This window comes from Indicator indicator, chromosome 13, assembly GCF_027791375.1.
Source record: "Indicator indicator isolate 239-I01 chromosome 13, UM_Iind_1.1, whole genome shotgun sequence".
In the NCBI taxonomy this organism is placed as follows: Eukaryota; Metazoa; Chordata; class Aves; order Piciformes; family Indicatoridae; genus Indicator; species Indicator indicator.
The window spans coordinates 26,706,460-26,725,738 of record NC_072022.1 but is presented as its reverse complement, the minus strand read 5'-3'; the positions used below and the strand labels follow the sequence as shown (position 1 = coordinate 26,725,738).

At 43.0% G+C, this 19,279-nt stretch overlaps 1 protein-coding gene across 1 annotated transcript in view; it reads left to right on the top strand.

The window, feature by feature from the left end:
* Window positions 1-19,279, top strand: part of WWTR1 (WW domain containing transcription regulator 1) — a 50,661-nt gene that overhangs the window by 17,935 nt on the left and 13,447 nt on the right. Inside the window, exon 2 of the mRNA XM_054385882.1 lies at window positions 13,274-13,410. Within this exon, the coding sequence (XP_054241857.1) occupies window positions 13,274-13,410 (137 nt within the window). The remainder of the gene's footprint in view (window positions 1-13,273; window positions 13,411-19,279) is intronic.

The following is a 19,279-nucleotide window of genomic DNA, read 5'->3' as shown; positions in this document are numbered from 1 at the left end:
ACTTATAGCAGCTGCTCTGGCTGTCTAACCAGCAGTTGTTTTAGGGATATCATGGGGGCCACCCGGAGTGCCTTGCAGCAGCTGTTGCTGTGGACGAGCTCCACCAGCTTGCTCTTAAGTGCCATTTGAGTGCCTTGAGGGTGCCCTAAGAATACGCAAATGTCTTCCAGAGGGAGGTTGTAAAAGCTCTTAGTATGAAATATCTAGTAAAGGAGGCATTTGTTGGTGTCTGGTTTTGGTATAAAATGAAAATACTGGTGTAGATAACCATTGATCATTTCCTTTCTTCCCTTCTCTGTCAGAAATCACTAGACCACAAGTGGATATGAAACAGCCTAAAAGAAACCAAGCCATCTCACAGTTTGGCTGCAGGGTACTGCTGGAAGGAGCAGCCTGGCCCTGCTCTCCTATTTCAAGCCTTTATTTTATTTTGACTGGCAGTCCTGGGGCAGCAGGGTCAGTCAAATCAATATGTTAGTCCAGCTGAAATCATCAGCAAGATTTCTTTCTATAGGTTCAACAAGTAGGTCAAGGTGTTCATTTGTTTCACCTTCCACCATGTGGCTGTTGGGAAGTGGTGAGAGCATGCTGTGCCCCCAGGCCACCCCTGTCAGCAGTGCTGTGGCCAAGGAGCCACAGGGATGCTCTGTTAGTCAAGTGGGGGCTACCTGCTCATGGGTTTTTAATGCAGTCAGCTGAGACTGAGCTGGGACCTTAAACTGCTTTGGTGTGTAATATTTGTGATTGAGAACCACAGAAATGCAGAACAGGCTTTAAATCTGGCTTTTGTTTTATTTGTAACAGCCCAAGTGTCCCATGGTCTGCCCCAGAGGCTTGGAAACCTCAAGAAGCATCAGTCTTACTCAGGTCACCTGTGCTAAATAGCAAGAAACACACTGCAACTGTTTAATTTTCCTACCTCAAAGTATTGTGACATGAAGTGAGAATCTTATGCAAGTCTACAGCACTCTGTATCATGTCCCTGCAGTGCTGGACGTCAGCCAGTGCCAGACAAGTGGCTCTCTGTCTGCACTTAGCCAACCATGCATTCACCAATAGTCTAACTCATCCTGCCTAGGTTCTTGTGTAGTGCCATCACTGTAGGTTTTTTCAAAAGAACTCATTATTTCTCACATATCTTCTTAGAGGAGAAGGGACCCATCTGAAAATAAATGTTCTCATACTTGCATGTGTAAGGAAGGGGACAGCATCCTCCTTTGTGCACCTGGAAGAGAACCAGAGCCATCATCTGGTCTTCAAGTGATGTTGGAAGATGTCAAGACTAATGGAGAAATACTTGTTCTGCAGATAATGTGCATTTTTAATGTGCTTGTTACAGGTGGCAAAGCTACCAGAGAAGGATGCAATAAGTGTTGTCTGTGGGCAATGCCATTTTTACTCATTCTTTGCTAAAAAAACTTCTCTGAGTTACTGTCTTCACAAGGTAGCCTAAATGAAGGCTCTGCTGCTTCATCTTCTGTTCCTCTGTTTTAGTGTTTGCTGTATGAAAATTGGTTTTGCTCTCCATTAACTGCATGAAAGGGTTTATGTGTTTGAGAGATAACCTCCCCACCTACACTAACCACCCTGTGATCTCTAAATATGCCAAGTTCTCACAGTGATAGCTGAAATCACTGCATGCTGTGTTTTGAACACACAAGTGACAGCTATTTTCTGAGTCAGGTCTTTCAAAGTGCTCCCTGAAATTACTGGATGCTTTTAAATATGTTGGATTCCTGAAATGTAAAATGGGGACAGCCTGGCAAAAAAGGAATGGAAATCTCTGAATATGCATGGTGATGATTTGCTTGTTATGTTTTAAAGACAGTTTGTTACATCTGTCTGAATTTTGCAATAAGTTGGAGGTGAAGCTGCATGCTAGATAAAGAAAATGTTTAACAGCATGTCAGCAGTGGAGCCCTTGAATAGTCAAACATGCTTAGTAAGTAAAACAGGCACTGCCTGGAAAAACTAGCCCATGATTATACAATTAAGAGTGGTATCACAGTGCACAGCCATGAGAGGACCTAGGGAAGCTAACACTGAGTATGTTGTTTTGATTCATTCTATTAAAAAACTTTTCACATTCCTTTTTTGTGCGTGTAGCAAACATAAGCTAAAAGAAAAGACTAAGACAACTGCAGGCCTAATGAAACTGATGCTTTGTCTGCACAGTCTGGCATGTAAACTGTCTATGCCAATAAAGCTTTTTCTCCAAACATGTTGTGTGTGGGCTCATGCCAGAGTGAAGCTCATTGTCTTTAACAAGATGTGATTCAGATCTTAATTTAACTCAGTCCCAATTCCACTTAAGTTGGCATTTAACGGAGCTGTAAACAAGTGACAAGCCATAAAAACTGGGCTACCAAAATTACTGCAGGGTCTTCAAGCTTTCCATTTTTAAGAGAAGTGACTCTCTTATGCCCCAGGAAGGTCGTTCCCACGTTGTGGGGACCATTGCAGTCTGCTTAATGATTTACGGTCATCGGAGTGCAGGGGTGGGTGCACGATGTTAGGACATGGTGATGTAGCCTTTTTAAAGCCTTTTCATGTTGTGATGAGAGGTGGAACGTGGTTCTTGAAATTCTCCCATCTGTGGTGAGAGGAGGGGAAAAGGAGCATAGCAAAGGAAGAGGAATCCAGCTGCATGCTGCAGAGAGAACAGTGTGTTCTCATGCAGTCACTGAACCACAACCTCCCCTTCTTCTGGGCATACAGTGGCCATGGGGAAGACCAGATATCTACAAAGAAATACCAGATTTATCTGTATAAGTCACAGCACATCCAATACTAAAGGTGCAACTTTTGAAACTAAAGCTACTGGAAGCTGAAAATTAGATGACCCAGAAGAGTGCTTATTGGAGGATTCTTGTGAAAATAATTCACAAATTCTCTTTTAATGCCCAGTATTAGCAGGTGTACAGTTCACAGAATCACAGAAGCATTCAGGTTGGAAAAGACTCTCAGGATCACCAAGTCCAACCCATAACCCTACTCTACAAGGTTTACCCCTAAACCATATCCCCAAGCACCACATCCAGATGGCCTTTAAACACATCCAGTTCCCTCACTGGAGTGTCTAAAATGTTTTTTCACTTACTTTTTTAAAATGAACAATAATTTCTTCCCCCTTCCAGGATTAGAAACGTGACAGCAGTAACTTCAGTGCACCCCCAAGTCTGCAGAACCAGCAGGTGTTGATATAAGGTGACCTTGGTATGATGTGGGGCAGGGTCAGTGCTGAGGGTGATAGGCTGCATTTGGTCTGGTGAGGAAGAATTCTGCTCGTTGTTGTGGCACCCCAGCCAGTCCTCCCACTGGTTCCAACAGCTGCCATGAGCTGCTGCAAAATATTGCTTAATTATAGAATTTCTTTGATCCTCTTCATCCCTTTCAGAGATTCCTGGCCCCACCCTTGATCAGCCTGACCCCCATAAGGCAAAGCATTCATGGGGGTGGCTGCTGCTCTCGTCCTTGCGGGGCTCTTGGTGGTTTTGTAGTGAACAGTGGGTCTGGAGGTTTCTAAACGTGCCAGTAGATGTAACTGCTCTCAGTATGCATCAAAATGACTCACTTGTGAGTTAATTTTTTTATCTAAACCAGTATATTTATTTTCCTGTACACAGTGGGTCTCACCCTCCTATTGCTGTTTCCCAGGAACAGACACTAGTACCGGAAATCATTCTGAGGTGTGTGAAGGAAATGAAATCAAAGACTTTTATAAGGAAAAAAGGATATTTTTATACACACAGTTATTTTTTTTTCCATCCCAATTGTTACATGAGACTAAGTACTTGTACACTTTTTTTTTCCCCCCATTGACTTGAAATGGGTAAAATCATACTTCTGGCAGTCACTTCCTATGATTTTTGGTGAGTGAATGGGAATCTTGTGACTTATCAATTTTATTTTATTTTTTAATTTATTAAGACTGCACTCAGTAGATTTCATTCCTTTAGAGTCTGGTGATGGCTTTTGAGTTCTGTGTTTGGTCAGAGGGCCAGCTCTGCTCACCCCTGCTGGGGGGAAGACTCTCTGCTGCATGGGGGCAGAGAGCCCTGGCCGAGAGCCTGGCCAGGGGCTGCAGGGCAGGAGCTGGGAGCTGCATCAGCAGCGCCTGCGAGCAGCATCTGCAGCGCCTGCGAGCAGCTCTGGCTTCTGTCAGCAGGTCATTTCACACTCACTTCTGAGGCACCAATGGCTTAGACACGATTCCTCTCACTGCTGGGTCCTGCCTGAGAGCTGGTGCTGCAGTGCTGTGTGGCTTGGCTCTGGCTGCAGCCCTACCAGGAACTGCTGTGGTGCCACCAGCAAGTGCGCACAACGGGCTGGGATGTTGTGGCCCCAAGGTCTTTTTCTTCGATTCAGGAACTTCCCACCTGTGTAAAAGTCATCTCGTGCATCATGCAGTGTCATACCTTGGGACTGGACTCATACTTAAGACGAGCTTCCTTCTTGTCCCTTCTGTGTTTACAAGGATGAGATGGACTGAGAGAAGAAGTTGGGCAACGTCTTGGCTGCGCTCGCAGGGATATAAACAGATTTCCCAATGTTTAGCAATGGTGGTGCTGCCGGAAGGGACTGGCTGGAGCTGCGCCAGGGCAGGGTGAGCCTGGCCCTGTTCAGAGCAGTTAATGAGTCAGAACATGAGGGCTGGTCGTGCTGATGAGTCATCAGCTTCCCACTTGCCCTAGAGCAGCTTTACTTTGATGTGGCTCAGTCCAAAATCCACTCTCAGTCCCTATGGCAAAGCCCTGATCAAGGACCCCATGTGAGTAGTAGAGCGTTGGCCAAACTGAAGTCTGTGTTATTTCAGGTGGGAGTGAACTTACAGAATAATGTGTTTCAAATCAGATCTTTCTCCTCAATTCCCCTTAAATCCTTTTAGATGAGTAGATCTGAATTTCCTAATACTGGGGAAAAAAAACCCAGCATAGTCTGAAAATAGAACTCACTGAGATACATTGGTTGTTGGAGTTAGTACAGGCAGAAAGAGAATTTGTGAACTTCATGCTGCTGCTTGCTAATTCAGACTAACTGGTCTTGGCAGGGCTGCAGTGGAAGTCAGGGATTAGAGCCTAGTAGTTACAAGTGCAGCACCCAGCAGCAGCACAAGCTGAAGAACGCTGACATTTCCAAGTGGAGAGCAGACACTCAAACAGGAAGCTTTTAACAAAAGCCTGAGGTACAACAGGGAGAACAGAATCAAAAAGTTCTAGCAAATACTGAGTTGTTTAGATGCAAGCTTTACTTTAATTTTTTTCTAATGAGGGGCTACCACGAGACACAATTCACCTCTTACTGAGCTTGTGCATTGTAGGACTTTAAGTAGCATGTTGTATGTCATACTTAACAGATAGTTGGTGTTTCTCATTTGAGTTGTAAATGTTTTAACTTCTCCTGCTTTCAGTGGAAACACTGAAGCTTCCTGTTAGCCTATGAAGACCCCTATCAGGCTCATCTGTGATGCAGAAATACAAGTTCAAGTGAAGTGTCTCTTCTATCCTACCCTGCTTGCTTACAAATGAAGACCCTGTTGAGAAACAGCCTGCTCTGATACTAGAATCTCTAATAATGAGAAAGATTGCTCCAGAAAAACTTAAAAGTGAGAATTTTAATATGTATTTGGGGAATACTTTGTCACTTTGTGTTTGGATATGCCTCAAATGAGCCTATAAAAACAAGTCTTCAAAGTTCTTTATATGGCAATTCTCTCTACTTCAGTATCACAGACTAGGTGAGATATCTTTGAAGCTTGGGGATCCTCCTCTTTGCATTCATTGAGGGTGGTGAGATTCTGGAATAGGCTGTGGATGCCTCCTCCCTGGCAGTCTTCAAAGCCAGGCTGGATGAGGCCTTGAGTCTAGTTGAGACGCATCCCTGCCCATGGTGGGGAGGTTGGAGTAGATGATCCCCAAGGTCTCTTCCAACCTGAACCATTCTAAGATTCTATGTAATGGAGACACTTCTCTCCAAAATTCGTAGCAAAGAACTATTTCACCCATTCTCCCAAACTCTTGGGCTGTCTCTTTGGATAATGTGTGTAGACGCTGAACGGAAAAAGGCATGCAGTAAAAGATGTAATAATAGATAAATGATGGTAGGAGAATGTAATAATAATAAAAGAGGAAATAATGAGAGATTTACAGTCCTCATAAAATTAGTCTGATAATCAGAATTGTTCTGACATTGAGTATCAGCTTCAGCTTTGGTTGAGCAATCAGTATGGTAATGCTTTGTTACAGAAAGTGTTTAAATGTGATCAGAACTTTTCACTCATACACCATCTTCTGTTCCACCTCCTGTTTTCCTCTCTCTGCCATTTATGAAAAATAAAAGGGAAAATAAAAATGACAAGGGAAACTGAAAAATATTCTTTACACAACTGTGGAAGTATTTTATGGAAAACTTTTGAAAATGTTATTGTCATTTGCAGGAAATGATGACAAAATCAAAAGCATAAACTAGTAATTATAGAAAAATGCATTTTTTTTTCTTAAGGGAAGTGGAAGTTTCTTTACAATTCAAAGAAACAGAATGTACCTCTTAGAACTGAATGAAAGCAAGCCAGTTTTGTGATATTTAGTAAGTGTTAATTTAAACAGATTTGGTGTGGTTCTCTATAGATGCTGCTACGCCAGGATTAAGTGTGTAAAGTGATTTATAGCAACATAATTTCACTGATAAAGTGGATAAAACTGGCACAAAGGTCAGTGCCCCAGGGGACACTTAGACCAGGGGTTTAACACAGTGATGCCTGATTGCCTTCGTGACCCTGGAAGTTAAGTGCTTCATCTTGCTCCAGTAGCAGTGCAAAGCTCACATGTGGGGAGAAGTAAGAATTTTACTGTCTGCCAAGCAGGTCACCCATGTAGTACAGTTGAGCAATGAAGGCAAGTTTGCTAGCCTGTGTTACTGCCTTTGTCTGAAGCTTTTTTTTTTTTTCTGTCTCATTGTAGGCTATGTGATGTATGCCAAGAAAAAGAATGCTTCTGCAATTAGTAGTTTTGGAAAGAATGGAACATCCCAAATAAGGATATTTGGGGTTCTCTCTGTAGTAGTTTTGGTTTTTTTGTGTACAAATAGACATCTCATAGCCAAAGAAATTGTCTTCCTCACAATGCGATTTCACATCAAGCAAAAGGAATTTTTTTCCCCCAGGGCTGAAATAAGTAAAGGTGAAGGGTGGGGTTTTCACAGCCAGAGATGCTGCTCTTCTGCCACCGAGGCTCTGAATTGCCTCTCCCTTCCTTCTGGAGCTGCACCACTGGTGGGTGAGAGTCCAGCAAAATCAGAACTGGCATAACAGAGAAGACTAAGAAATGAATATTGGCTGTAATGGTTTGCTTAGCCTGGTCTGACAGACTGCATGGCTGCAGGGTCACTGCTGGCAGCCCCAGGAGAGGGATGAGAACGCAGGGTTGGGGACGTGGGACCTCGCCTCTCAATAGCAGCATGAACCTGGGCTGTCCTCAGCCAGTTGTGAAAGCACAGCTTCAGTCTGACTCCCTCTGACACTGGACTCTGTCACCGTTTTTGAAAGCCCAGTCCTGTGGGCAGTCCAGAGCCAAATGCTCTCGTGGCTGCTCGACAGTGTGCGTTATGGAGCGTTTGTAACAGGGTCATGGGTGGGGGCCACCTGCCATTTGGTCACTGTCATCTGGTAACTGCATTTGAATTGATCTGAGTGATTCAGGTCCTGGATTTTCAGACAGTATTCTGTATTCCAGTGTTTGAAATCCATCTGTAACATTCAATGGTTTAGCCATGGATCTTGATGAGAAAAGAGGCTGTTCTGGATTTCGTTCTGTCACTGCTGATACCCAGGAGGCTGTAAGAATCTTAAAAAGGCTCATTTCTTGTCTTTTCTTCCAATTTATTCTGTTCTCCTGTATAAATAAGAAGATATTGGGCCAAAATCTGTCATCCCACTATAAGTCCCAGTAAGAATGAATTTGTGCCTATTTCTGCAAAGGTTTAACATAACCTTTTTGATACCTATGTAGAAATAAAGGAGAGGGGATCTACATAAAAAGTGGAAATCAGGGTGGGGGGAAGCTTCTCTGGCCTGAAACCAAGCCCTTTATTTTAGAATCAACAATTTTAGGGAATTGTTGGGTTTTCCATTCTCTTAAATTGCTAAATAAGCACTGTCTAATGTTTAACAGCCTTTAATAACTGTATAAAACCAAATTGGTTCAGTGATCATAGCAGTAAATTCTAGTAACAACCAGCCATTACTTGATCTTGAATCATAATCTCAATGCCATATTTGAGGGTTCTGTTTCAGACACTCTGTCTGCATGTTTTTCAATGAAGGAGGATATGTTTGTACACTGCCAGGATGGCACCAAGAAGGGTAACCAAGGCCACTCGTGGATCCCGGATATGGCTGCTGAGAAGTTCCCATGTTTACACAGAAAATTCCTGTGGTTTGTTTTGTTTTAAATGCAGTTGGAATCCTTAAAATCTGTGATTATTACGGTTTTGGAGCAGTTTTTCAGTTCTGCTGTAAGTGGAGAAGCAGGGCTTGCTGGTTGTCATTGCCCTGCTTCTCACCTGTCATTGAAGTACAGATCATTTTCCCTATAAAAAGGGCAAAAGAGATTCTGAGCAAAAGCAATATTAGTTTTCAGCTGCAATTTCATAACTGGCTGCTTTGCATAGCAATTTCCAGAAGAATTTTAGCTTTCCTTGTGAAGACTTCTATGTGAGAAGCAGCTGTGTGTATTTCATAAAACTTGGTTGCGTAGTTTTAATTTGCAACTTACCTCAAATGAAAAAGGAAAAAATCTGCAAGGCAGTAAAGATATATCCTAGAAAGAGATTCACTTAGAAAATATTTTCTCATTCATTGATTCTAGATTAGGTCTTTCTTCATGTTTTGTGCTGGGATAATGCTGACATCCTCCCTACATTAGAAACTCAGCAGACACATACTGCAGGGAAAGCAAGGGCAGAGCTCTTCCTCGTAATCCTTTGTAGGCACAACACTTCAAGTGGGCATTTTTTAAAACAACAAGAAAGAGAAGGAGAATCATCTCATGGCACAGTGTGTGTGGAAAAGAGCTCCTTTATGGAGCCACAGCTCATGCCATCCTAATTTGGACAAGTGTTTCAAAAGGAAGTGTTTTGCCAACTGTGTTTCTAAAAGAGTGACTGCTTCTGGAATCTCTGGCTTTTGAAGTATATTGAGGCTAAGATTAACATAGTACTATTCTTCAGAAGGCTCTTCGAGTCATTATTTGGACAAGATTTTGCAGAGCTGCTGGAGCCCTCAATACAGGAAGGACATGGAGCTGATGGAGCAGGTCCAGAGGAGGCCACAAAAATGCTCAGGGGGTTGGAGCAGCTCTGCTATGAGGACAGGCTGAGGGAGCTGGGGGTGTTCAGCCTGGAGAAGAGAAGGCTCTGGGGAGACCTAATAGCAGCCTGCCAGTATCTGAAGGAGGCTACAAGAAGGATGCAGAGAGACTGTTTACAAGGGCCTGTGGTGACAGGATGAGGGGCAATGGCTTCAAACTAGAGAAGAGCAGATTTAGATTGGATGTTAGGAGCAAGTTCTGCACCATGGTGGAGCACTGGAACAGGTTGTCCAGGGAGGTGGTTGAGGCCCCAGCTCTGGAGATATTAAAAGTGAGGCTTGAAGGGCTCTGAGCAACCTGATCTAGTTGGGGATGTCCCTGCTGACTGCAGAGGGCTTGGAGTGGATGACCTTTGGAGGTCCCTTCCAACCCAAGCGATTCTATAATCCTGTAATAATCATTACTGTCAGCACTGTATAAACTGTATTGCTGAAGAATACTTTTAATGACTTTTACCTAAATTCTCTATGATTCTTTTTACAGTTTCAATAAACTGAATGACCCTGCATTAAAACTGCAAGACAAAAAAAAATCAGTTATCATAATAAGCTGCCAACTACAACCAGGCATTCCTGCTCCCATGCTCTTCCCTAAACATCTGCAATGCTGTGAGTGTGTGCAGAAGTAAAAAGGTATCACCCACCTTCCATGGGCACCTGTAGCAAAACTTCTGGTGAATTCAGTCTCTCAGGATCGAGTTCTAAATGACAAATTCCATCCTTAGATCTGGTTTCAATGCTTGCTGACCTATTTTTCAGAGAACAGTAGAATTTTTTTTGCTTTTATCTGTACTCCTTCTCCACATCCACCCCTTGCATTTGTAGGTAGAGTGAGGAATATGTTCATACAAGTTACAGATTGTTTAATGCAAGTGACTTCATAAATACTTAAATCTGTGCTTCAAGTTTTCCTAACAGCAATTTGTGCTTTCAGTTTTTAAAGGTGAATGTTACAGGGGGGGGGGGAAAAAAGTCTGATTTAATTTTAACCTTTTTGCTTAAATTTTGCAGTATTTATATGTTACAAAAAATAAGCAAAAAAACCACAAAATCCACACCAAACAAAAAAAAAAAAAAACAACCCAAAATCCAAACCAAACATAAAAAAATCCAACATTTTAAAGTGAGAAATGTGTTTTGATATAAACTTCATCAAGGCAGTATTTATTTAATCACTAAAACTCATAGAATTGTCAGGGTTGGAAGGGACCTCAGGGATCATCTAGTTCCATGGGCATGGACAGGGACACCTCACACTACAGCAGGTTGCTAAGAGCCACATCCAGCCTGGCCTTAAAAACCTCCAGGGATGAGGCTTCCACCACCTCCCTGGGCAACCTGTGCCAGTCTCTCACCACCCTCATGGGGAAGAATTTCTTCCTAACATCCAATCTGAATCTCCCCATTTCTAGTTTTGCTCCATTTCCCCCAGTCCTATCACTCCCTGACACCCTCAAAAGTCCCTCCCCAGCTTTCTTGGAGCCCCCTTCAGATCCTAGAAGGCCACAATAAGGTCTCCTCAGAGCCTTCTCTGCAGACTGAACAATCCCAACTCTCTCAGTCTGTCTTCACAGGAGAGGAGCTCCAGCCCTCTGCTCATCTTCTGTGGACATGTTCCAGCTTAAAATGCTGTGTTCCATGCTTAAAAACATGTTTGTGACTATTTGGGGGAAAGAATCTTTTCTATTATATGTTAGCATTTCAAAATTCATCACATTGATTAAGTGTAGCTTTTTTATTTGAGTTACAATGGGAGAGAAACAAAACAATGGCACTTCAAATAAAAATGCTTTTCATCTCATTTAGGCACAATTAAGACTTAACAGAAAACATTGCCCAACTTATTGCTATAGCAACATCTTTCATTCAGAAGGCCATGCCTTAATTTTGGACAAAGATTGTTTAACTGACCCAGATACAAGGATTATTGTACTTGGAAAGTAAGAGTGAAAAGAAGAAAAGCTAAAATATAATAACAATTTACAAGGAAGGATGAATAAAATGTTTTAATGCTAGGGAGAAGATGGGTAGTTTCATTGTGAGTGAAAACAATTATTCCAGAAGCTAGGAAGAAAGGAAGTGACTTAAAAACTCAGGCTGAGTTTTAGACAAGCATCAAAGTGTGATCTTCAGTTGCAGGTTTTGAGCTGGACATTAAAATATTGTTACAATAAATGGCTACAGAGTGAATAAAGACAGTGTCATCTTTTTCTGTTCTTTATAAAAGAACAGAATAAGGGCTCCAAGGAGACCTTATTGTGTCCTTCCAATATCTGAAGGGGGCCAACACCACCAAGACGGGTGGTGAGGGACTTTTCAGGGTGTCAGGTAGTGATAGGACCAGGGGGAATGAATCCAAGTTAGAGGAGGGGAGGTTTAGATTAGATGTTTAGGAAGAAGTTTTTCCCCATCAGAGTGGTGAGACACTGGAACAAGTTGCCCAGGGAGGTGGTGGAAGCCTCATCCCTGGAGGTTTTTAAGGCCAGGCTGGATGTGGCTCTGAGCAACCTGCTGTAGTGTGAGGTGTCCCTGCCCTTGCAGGTGTGTTGGAACTAGATGATCCTTGAGGTCCCTTCCAACCCTGACAATTCTGTGATTCTGTGAAATGGTACTGGTTGTACTTTGTTGGTGTGCAATTCACATTATTTTTCATAATATTAGAGATTTATGTAAAGAGTTTGGATGTGGTAACATCACAGAATCATAGACTTCCAAAGGTCATCTAGTCCTGCAGTGAGCAGGGGCATCCTCAACTAGATCAGGTTGCCCAGAGCCCTGTCGAGCCTCACCTTGAATATCTCCAGGAATGGGACTCCAACCACTTCTCTGAGCAACCTGTTCCAGTATTCCACTAGGTAGAAACTTGCTTGTGGCATAGTCCTGGTGCTAGCTGAGTCTGAAAGTGTGGAGTGGTCACAGCAGTGGTGGTAATGTAGATTGAAGCGGCATCAATGTAGAGTTCAGTGAAGATGATGATGTTAGACTGTGCTTTACAGGTGATTACTCATGAGTCATGAGGACATGATCTACCCTTTTTGGCCATGAGAATATATTCTGATAGTCCTGGGGACATGCAGACAGAGCAGTTTCTGTGGTGTGGTAAAGAGCAAAGCGTTTAGATTTGGCAAGACAAACACTTGGTCTTTCCAAAACTCAGCAAAAGGGCCATGTATAGCTGAAGGGGCATGGCCACATAGTTAAACAGGTAGAAAAAGGCTGGTAGGACAAGAGTAAACAATTTTGGGCATACACAATCATCTTCCAGAGTGTTTATATTACCACATTCTCTTATGAACGTGTGGATTTATCAACTGTTCAAGTAAAATTAGTCATTCAACAGTAGTGCATGAAAAGTCAGAATGGCAGAGGTAGAAAATGAGAAATAAAAATCACTGAGGAGATGGTGGACAATTTCAGGTGGGTTAGGATGAGATGAGAAGAGTAGATAAATGTGGGATGAGAAAAGCAAACAGGATGTTTAGTCTGGAGAAGAGAAGGCTAAGAGGAGATCTTATTGCTCTGTACAACTACCTGAAAGGAGTTTGGGTGAGGCTGGTGTTGGTGTCCCAAGTAACTAGCAATAGGACAGGAGGAAGTGGGCTTAAATTGTGCCAGGGGAGGTGTAGATTGGACATTAGAAAAAACTTTTTTACTGAGAGAGTGGTGAGGCATTGGAACAAGCTGCCCAGGGAGGTGGTAGAATCCCTGGAGATGTTCCAGAAGCTGTAGATGTGGTGCTTCAGAACATCATTTAGTGGTCATGGTAGCTGGGTCATGGTTGGACTCAATGATCTGAAGGTCTTTTCCAGCCTTAGTGATTCTATGACTTCCATGCCATTATGCCTAACCATGTGTATAATATACTTGGGTGTTTTGTGTTAAGCCTGTGTTTTGTCTTTTCTTTCTCAGTCACATAGAAAAGATTACAACATGGCAAGATCCTCGAAAAACCATGAACCAGCCACTGAATCACATGAACCACCATCCTGCAGCTACTTCCACACAAGTCCCCCAGAGGTCTATGGCAATGTCTCAGCCAAATCTCGGTGAGTACTGGATGCCACCTCTGTGGTGAAAATCCAAACAGAGGAGGAGAGCCCCTGGTGGGGGCTGGGGGTGTGTGTGTATGTACATGTATACACAAGACTACAATAATCTGAACAGAAACTTCAGACTGAATACCTTAAAGTACATGTGAGTGCAGTTTCCAGGACTGAAGCTGAATGCCTCTGTTTTGAAATGATCTTGGCCAAAAGGAAGGCCCTTTCTGCTCTTTCATGTTCCAGCAGTGTTACTGCTAAGCCTGCTTTCTTGGGTTGACTCAGACACTAAAGAGAGCAATTTGTTGGTCTGGCAGTCAGAGCTCTAAGCCAGAAGTGATTGTGCCAACATCTTACAGACATCAGAGGATAAATGGAAACTGGATACCAGGTTAAGCCACTTTGCTGGCCATGATTTGGTAACTATTTAGCAAATGAAGCCTACACATCTGTCTTTTGCCTTAGCGTTTTTTTTGGTACTGCAGGAACTGAAAGAAGTTTTTCTTTTGAAGATGTGCCACTTAAAAGGGTTTAAATATTCCAGGTCTGCATGCTGGTCTGCACTTCCAATTACTACCACATGTGTTTTCCTTGTTATGGCTCTTAGAAGAGATGGAAAATACGGTCTGTTCTGTACAGCCTGTTGCTTTGCTTTATAGACTCCACTCATCAGTGCTTGCTGGGAAGTGTACAAAGGGACTTACAAACATTCTGTCAGAGGCACAGAGTGTGACTAAGCGAATCCAAACCATGCTGTGCCTGTGCCTGAGACACCAAGAAACATGCACTGAAAGGTGATTGAAACTAGCAGGCAAAAAAAAAAATCAGCTGTGTTTTTCTATCTTTTTTTTTTTCCCCTCACTCTGGTTTTGTGCTGTCTGTTTATGAGCTACACACACACTGGTTTTCTCAGGACTTCAGCATTTAAAGCATTGCTTTTTTAATGTTATATAACAAAGGCATCTGAAAGTATCTTTGATGCACCTTGTTCAATTTACAGAAAACTACTGCATGCCAGGCAGGATTCTGTGCTCACTTAGAATCATAGAATCAGTCAGGGTTGGAAGGGACCACAAAGGATCATACAGTTCCAACCCCCCTGCCATGGGCAGGGACACCTCACACTGGATCAGGCTGGCCAGAGCCTCATCCAGCCTGGCCTTAAACATCACCAGGGATGGGGCCTCAACCACCTCCCTGGACAACCCATTCCAGGCTCTCACCACTCTCATGGGGAAGAACTTCTTCCTCACGTCCAGCCTGAATCTCCCCATTTCCAGCTTTATTCCATTCCCCTAGTCCTGTCACTACCTGATATCCTATCCCTCTCCAGCTTTCTTGTAGGCCCCCTTCAGACACTGGAAGGCCACAAGAAGGTCACCTTGGAGCCTTCTCCTCTCCAGACTGAACAGCCCCAACTCTCTCAGTCTGTCCTCATAGCAGAGCAGCTCCAGCCCTCTGATCATCCTGGTGGCCCTTCTCTGGACACCTTCCAGCATGTCCATATCCCTCTTGTAACAGAGGCTCCAGAACTGGATGCAGTACTCCAGGTGTGGTCTCAGCAGAGCAGAGCAGAGAGGGAGAATCACCTCCCTTGACCTGCTGGCCACACTTCTCTTGATGCAGCCCAGGATCCGGTTGGCTTTCTGGGCTGCAAGTGCTCACTGCTGGCTCCTGGTGAGCTTCTCATCCCCCAGCACTCCCAAGTCCCTCTCCTCAGGGCTGCTCTCCAGCCAGTCCTTGTCCAGCCTGGATTTGTGCTTAGGATTGCCTCAACCCAGCTGCAGGACCTTGCACTTGATCTTGTTGAACCTCACGAGGTTGGCTTGTGCCCAGCTCTCCACTTACATGTGGTGTTCCATGAATCACAGAATCACAGAAACATTCAGGTTGGAAAAGACCCTCAGGATCACCAAGTCCAACCAATGAATGAAAAGGGAAATTTGCCCCAGAGATTGAAGGCCTATTGGTGCAGGTTAGCTGAACCTCAGACTTGCTCAATCTGCTTTATCTAAATATTTTACCTTCGCTGTCCTCTAAGACAGTTTGTGGATGGATATACTAAGGAAAGGTCAATGTTAACAGGAATCAAGTCTTTACATTGTATGTTTTGTGGTTGCAATGCAGCAGAGAAGGTAATAGACCTCTTACTGAAGACAACCAGAAACACAGCAGTTCTTGCATCATCAGAAGTACTTCTTAAATCCTGATTGCTTTGTGTTGAATCTGCACACATGTTAGTTTTCTGCCCATTCTGAAGCAGCCTTCTTCAGCTGATGGATAAAGTGTTAACTGCCTGTTGCCAGACAGCTCCACTATTGTGGTCAAGTCAGAGACTCTCTGTGGAAGGAGGGTATTTGTACAGCCTTACGTTAGGCACCTAACCCAGGCACCTGAATTAGGAGTCTGAGCTCCATCTGAATTGAAAGGATGGGTAGAGCAGCTTAGTGTACCTCAGCTAATGGTCAAACTCCCACCTGACTTAAAAAGAGTGAATTGTTTTCTGGAAGTGTCCAGGTCCAAGCCAGGGAAGCTATCCTGCCTAAATTAAGAAGATTGTGGAGGATGTGTAGCAAGATCTAGGGGGAAAAATTAGTTGCTTGTAAAGGTTTCTGTTGCAACAATTTTTAATTGAATGCTGCTTGTTTTGTAGTCTTTCTCTATTCTACATTATGCAACAGTCAGAACCATTGTTATTTTCACCCTGCTTCCTTCAAACTGGTGCAAAGAGGTTTCTTCTGTGATTGTACTCTCCATCCAGTTGGTGAGCACAATTTGGTCTTTATTTAAATGGTTTTCAAGTTTAATAGCTTGCAGCTTCTTTTGACAAAACCCCATAAACCCCTCTGCTAGTGTTTATGTTTTCTATAGAAATGAACTTGCATTTCTACCTGCAAGTACCTTGAAAACCTCCTAGGAAAAGAGCAGCCTCCCTCTGAAAAAAACAAACAAACAAACAAATAAACAAAACAAAACAAAACAAAAAAAAACCCAAACACAAACCCCAAACCCAGAAGACCTTCTGGGCCAAGTGGCAACCATCACAGCACAGTCACCTGAGGGATTTGGGCCCTACAGCAAGCACCAGTTGCAGACTGCAAGGCACAGTTGTCCCAGGCCAAGCTCTATGTCCTTACCATAGAAGCTTTCTCCACCAAGAAGCTTTCTCTACCAGCAGGGGTGACCCAAAGTGATACCAGCAGGGTAACCTAACTATTAAAATTTGCTGGTTCTCTAAGGTGGAAGACATTCTGTAATCCATAGTAGAATCTAACATGAAGAGCCTCTTAACACTGAAAGCTCTTTGTGTTACAGAAATTAATCTGTGACTCTGAAAAGTTTAATTTTCAGCTCCATTGCTAATGGTAATTTAATTGGGTCTGGGACTTACGGCACTTTGTCTCTGCTTCCTCTTTTTTTAATCAGCCAGGAAACCCAACCAATAAAACAATGCAATAATCCTGTCTAAGAGCAATAAACACATGAACCAAAGTTTCCATATCCTGCCATGATAAAAGAGGTGTAGCTGCTATTGTTTGAGGATGATAAAAGGCAGTTTTGGTTACCCTGTCAAAGCCAGTCTCTGGAGATAAGGATGCAGAAACTCCCAAAGTGTTTAAAAACAGCTGCTATGTATTTCAGTGATAACTAACCTACATGACATGGTCTAGACTTTGCCTGGCTTAGTTTGCATTGGCTGGAAATCTGTAGGATGGAGAGGAACATGTTCTTCCCCTCAGTGTAGCCCATACCCTCACACCACCTGCACATTAGGGAGGTTTCCTGTTTTAGGTCAGTTTTAATTAGGGGATATCCTGAGAGAAACAGACACAGTTTGGTTGTGGTCAGTGGGAATAATTCTGCCACCTGCCCCTGGTTAATGAGAGAATACTTAGAGGAGACTTGAGAGCACTGTAGAGGGCTCACACCTCCTGTGGCAATGAGAGTTAGAAGACACAGATCTAGAAAACAACAGGGTTGTGGGTTTTTCTTTTTTCAGTTGTTTGCAGTTAAAACCTCAAAGAAGTAATTTATCAGGCAGATTTCAAATGGAGTAATTTATGTTTTGAGTAGCTAAGAGTTCCAGAGACTCTACTCTGCCCTGGTGAGGCTTCATCTGGAATATTGTGTCCAGTTCTGGGTCTCTCAGTTCAAGAAGGACCTCAGGAAACTGCTTGAAAGAGTCCAGTGCAGAGCCACAAAAACAATGAAGGGAGTGGAACGTCTTCTTCTGAGGAGAGACTGAGGGAGCTGAGGCTCTTTGGCTTGGAGCAGAGGAGACTAAGGGCTGACCTCATTAATAGCTATAAATATGTAAAGGATGAGTGCCAAGAGGCTGGAGCCAGGCTCTGCTTGGTGATGCCCAGTGACAGGACAAGGGGCACTGGGTGGAAGTTGAGGCATAGGAAGTTCCATGGAAACATGAGGAAAAATGTTTTCTCTGTGAGGGTGACAGAAGACTGGAACAGGCTGCCCAGGAGGGTTGTGGAGTCTCCCTCTCTGGAGATATTCAAGACCTGCCTGGATGTGTTCCTGTGTGATCTGCTCTAGGTGATGCTGCTCTGGCAGAGGGTTGAACTGGATGAGCTTTCAAGGTCCCTTCAAGCCCCTAATATTCTGTGATGCTGTGACTGATAGGAATTAACTCCAGGATCAGATAAACTCAACCCAGATATCTGAAAGGACAAACACACCTTTAAGGCAGCAGCTGACTATCTAGTAAATCTGAACTGTTAAAGGTTCCTGTGTTCAAAAGAGATGTTGGTATTGTTTCAAAATCTGCTCATTTTTAATTTTAACACAAAGAAGTTCCTGTTGGTGTAAGCGTTTCCCTTCAAGGTCAGCAATCCAAACATGTGCCAGGACAAGTGGAGAGAGCCATTTTCATCCTTTCAAACAGAAAGAAATGCAAAAGCTGAAGATTGCATGAACCAAAAGTAAAATTTACTTAAGAACTGTTTTAAATAATGATGGTCATTAGCATTAAAGCTGCCTCTCCAGTCAAGCAGCCTCCTCCATTACTCATTTTTATTGATTTATTGTTGAAAGTGCTTACAGAGTAAACCTCCAATCTTGGAAGTATTTTCCTGCTAAATCAGCTTTGATGCTGCACCTGCAGGTTGTTAATTTGTGGGTTTTGGTTGTTTTGGTTTTTGGTTTTGTTTTGTTTTTTTTAACCTTGAATCATTGAAGACAGGAAAGATTAGTTAAATATGAGTATCACAGAACTTCACAGTCAAAACGGCTGAATTCTCTCTATAGCTATTTTCAGCCCAGAAATCTGAATAAAGGAGTCTCTGTGCACTGGGATAGTACAACTTTTTGGTTTAATACTTTGCAGATTTCTGGAACAAAACGCAGCAGAACTGAAAAGCAGCATTTTTTGCTGACCTTGTTGGAAGACTAATGCTGTTTCTGGGAAATAAGTGAAACAAGCAGTTCTTTGTTGGCAGAGGCAGGGAGAGAAAAGGAGGAGAGCCCAGGATTTTTTTTTTTTTTTTTTTTTTGCTTCAGAGTGTCGTGACTCAGTCAAAACCATAACGTGGCTGAGTTCCTTCTCTCTCCCTCTTTTTTTTTTTTTTAACCTCCACAGACATTTGGTTTTCATAAGACTGTGGTGCGTGACACCTGATGGCAGCCAGTTCATATGAATTCAGCTCTGGGCTGCCTATAAACAGAGGAGAGAGAAAGATCTACAGTTGCAGACAGACACTTCTGATTCTGAAATAATAAAAGTTGGTACAATCCATTCAGCCCTTGTGTCAGGAACAATTTAGACTTGTGCCTTCTGGCATCTGCAGCTTGCAGAGTCTTTTTGCCCACAGATTAATCCTTGCTTAGTATTTATCACAGAATCACAGAATGTTAGGGGTTG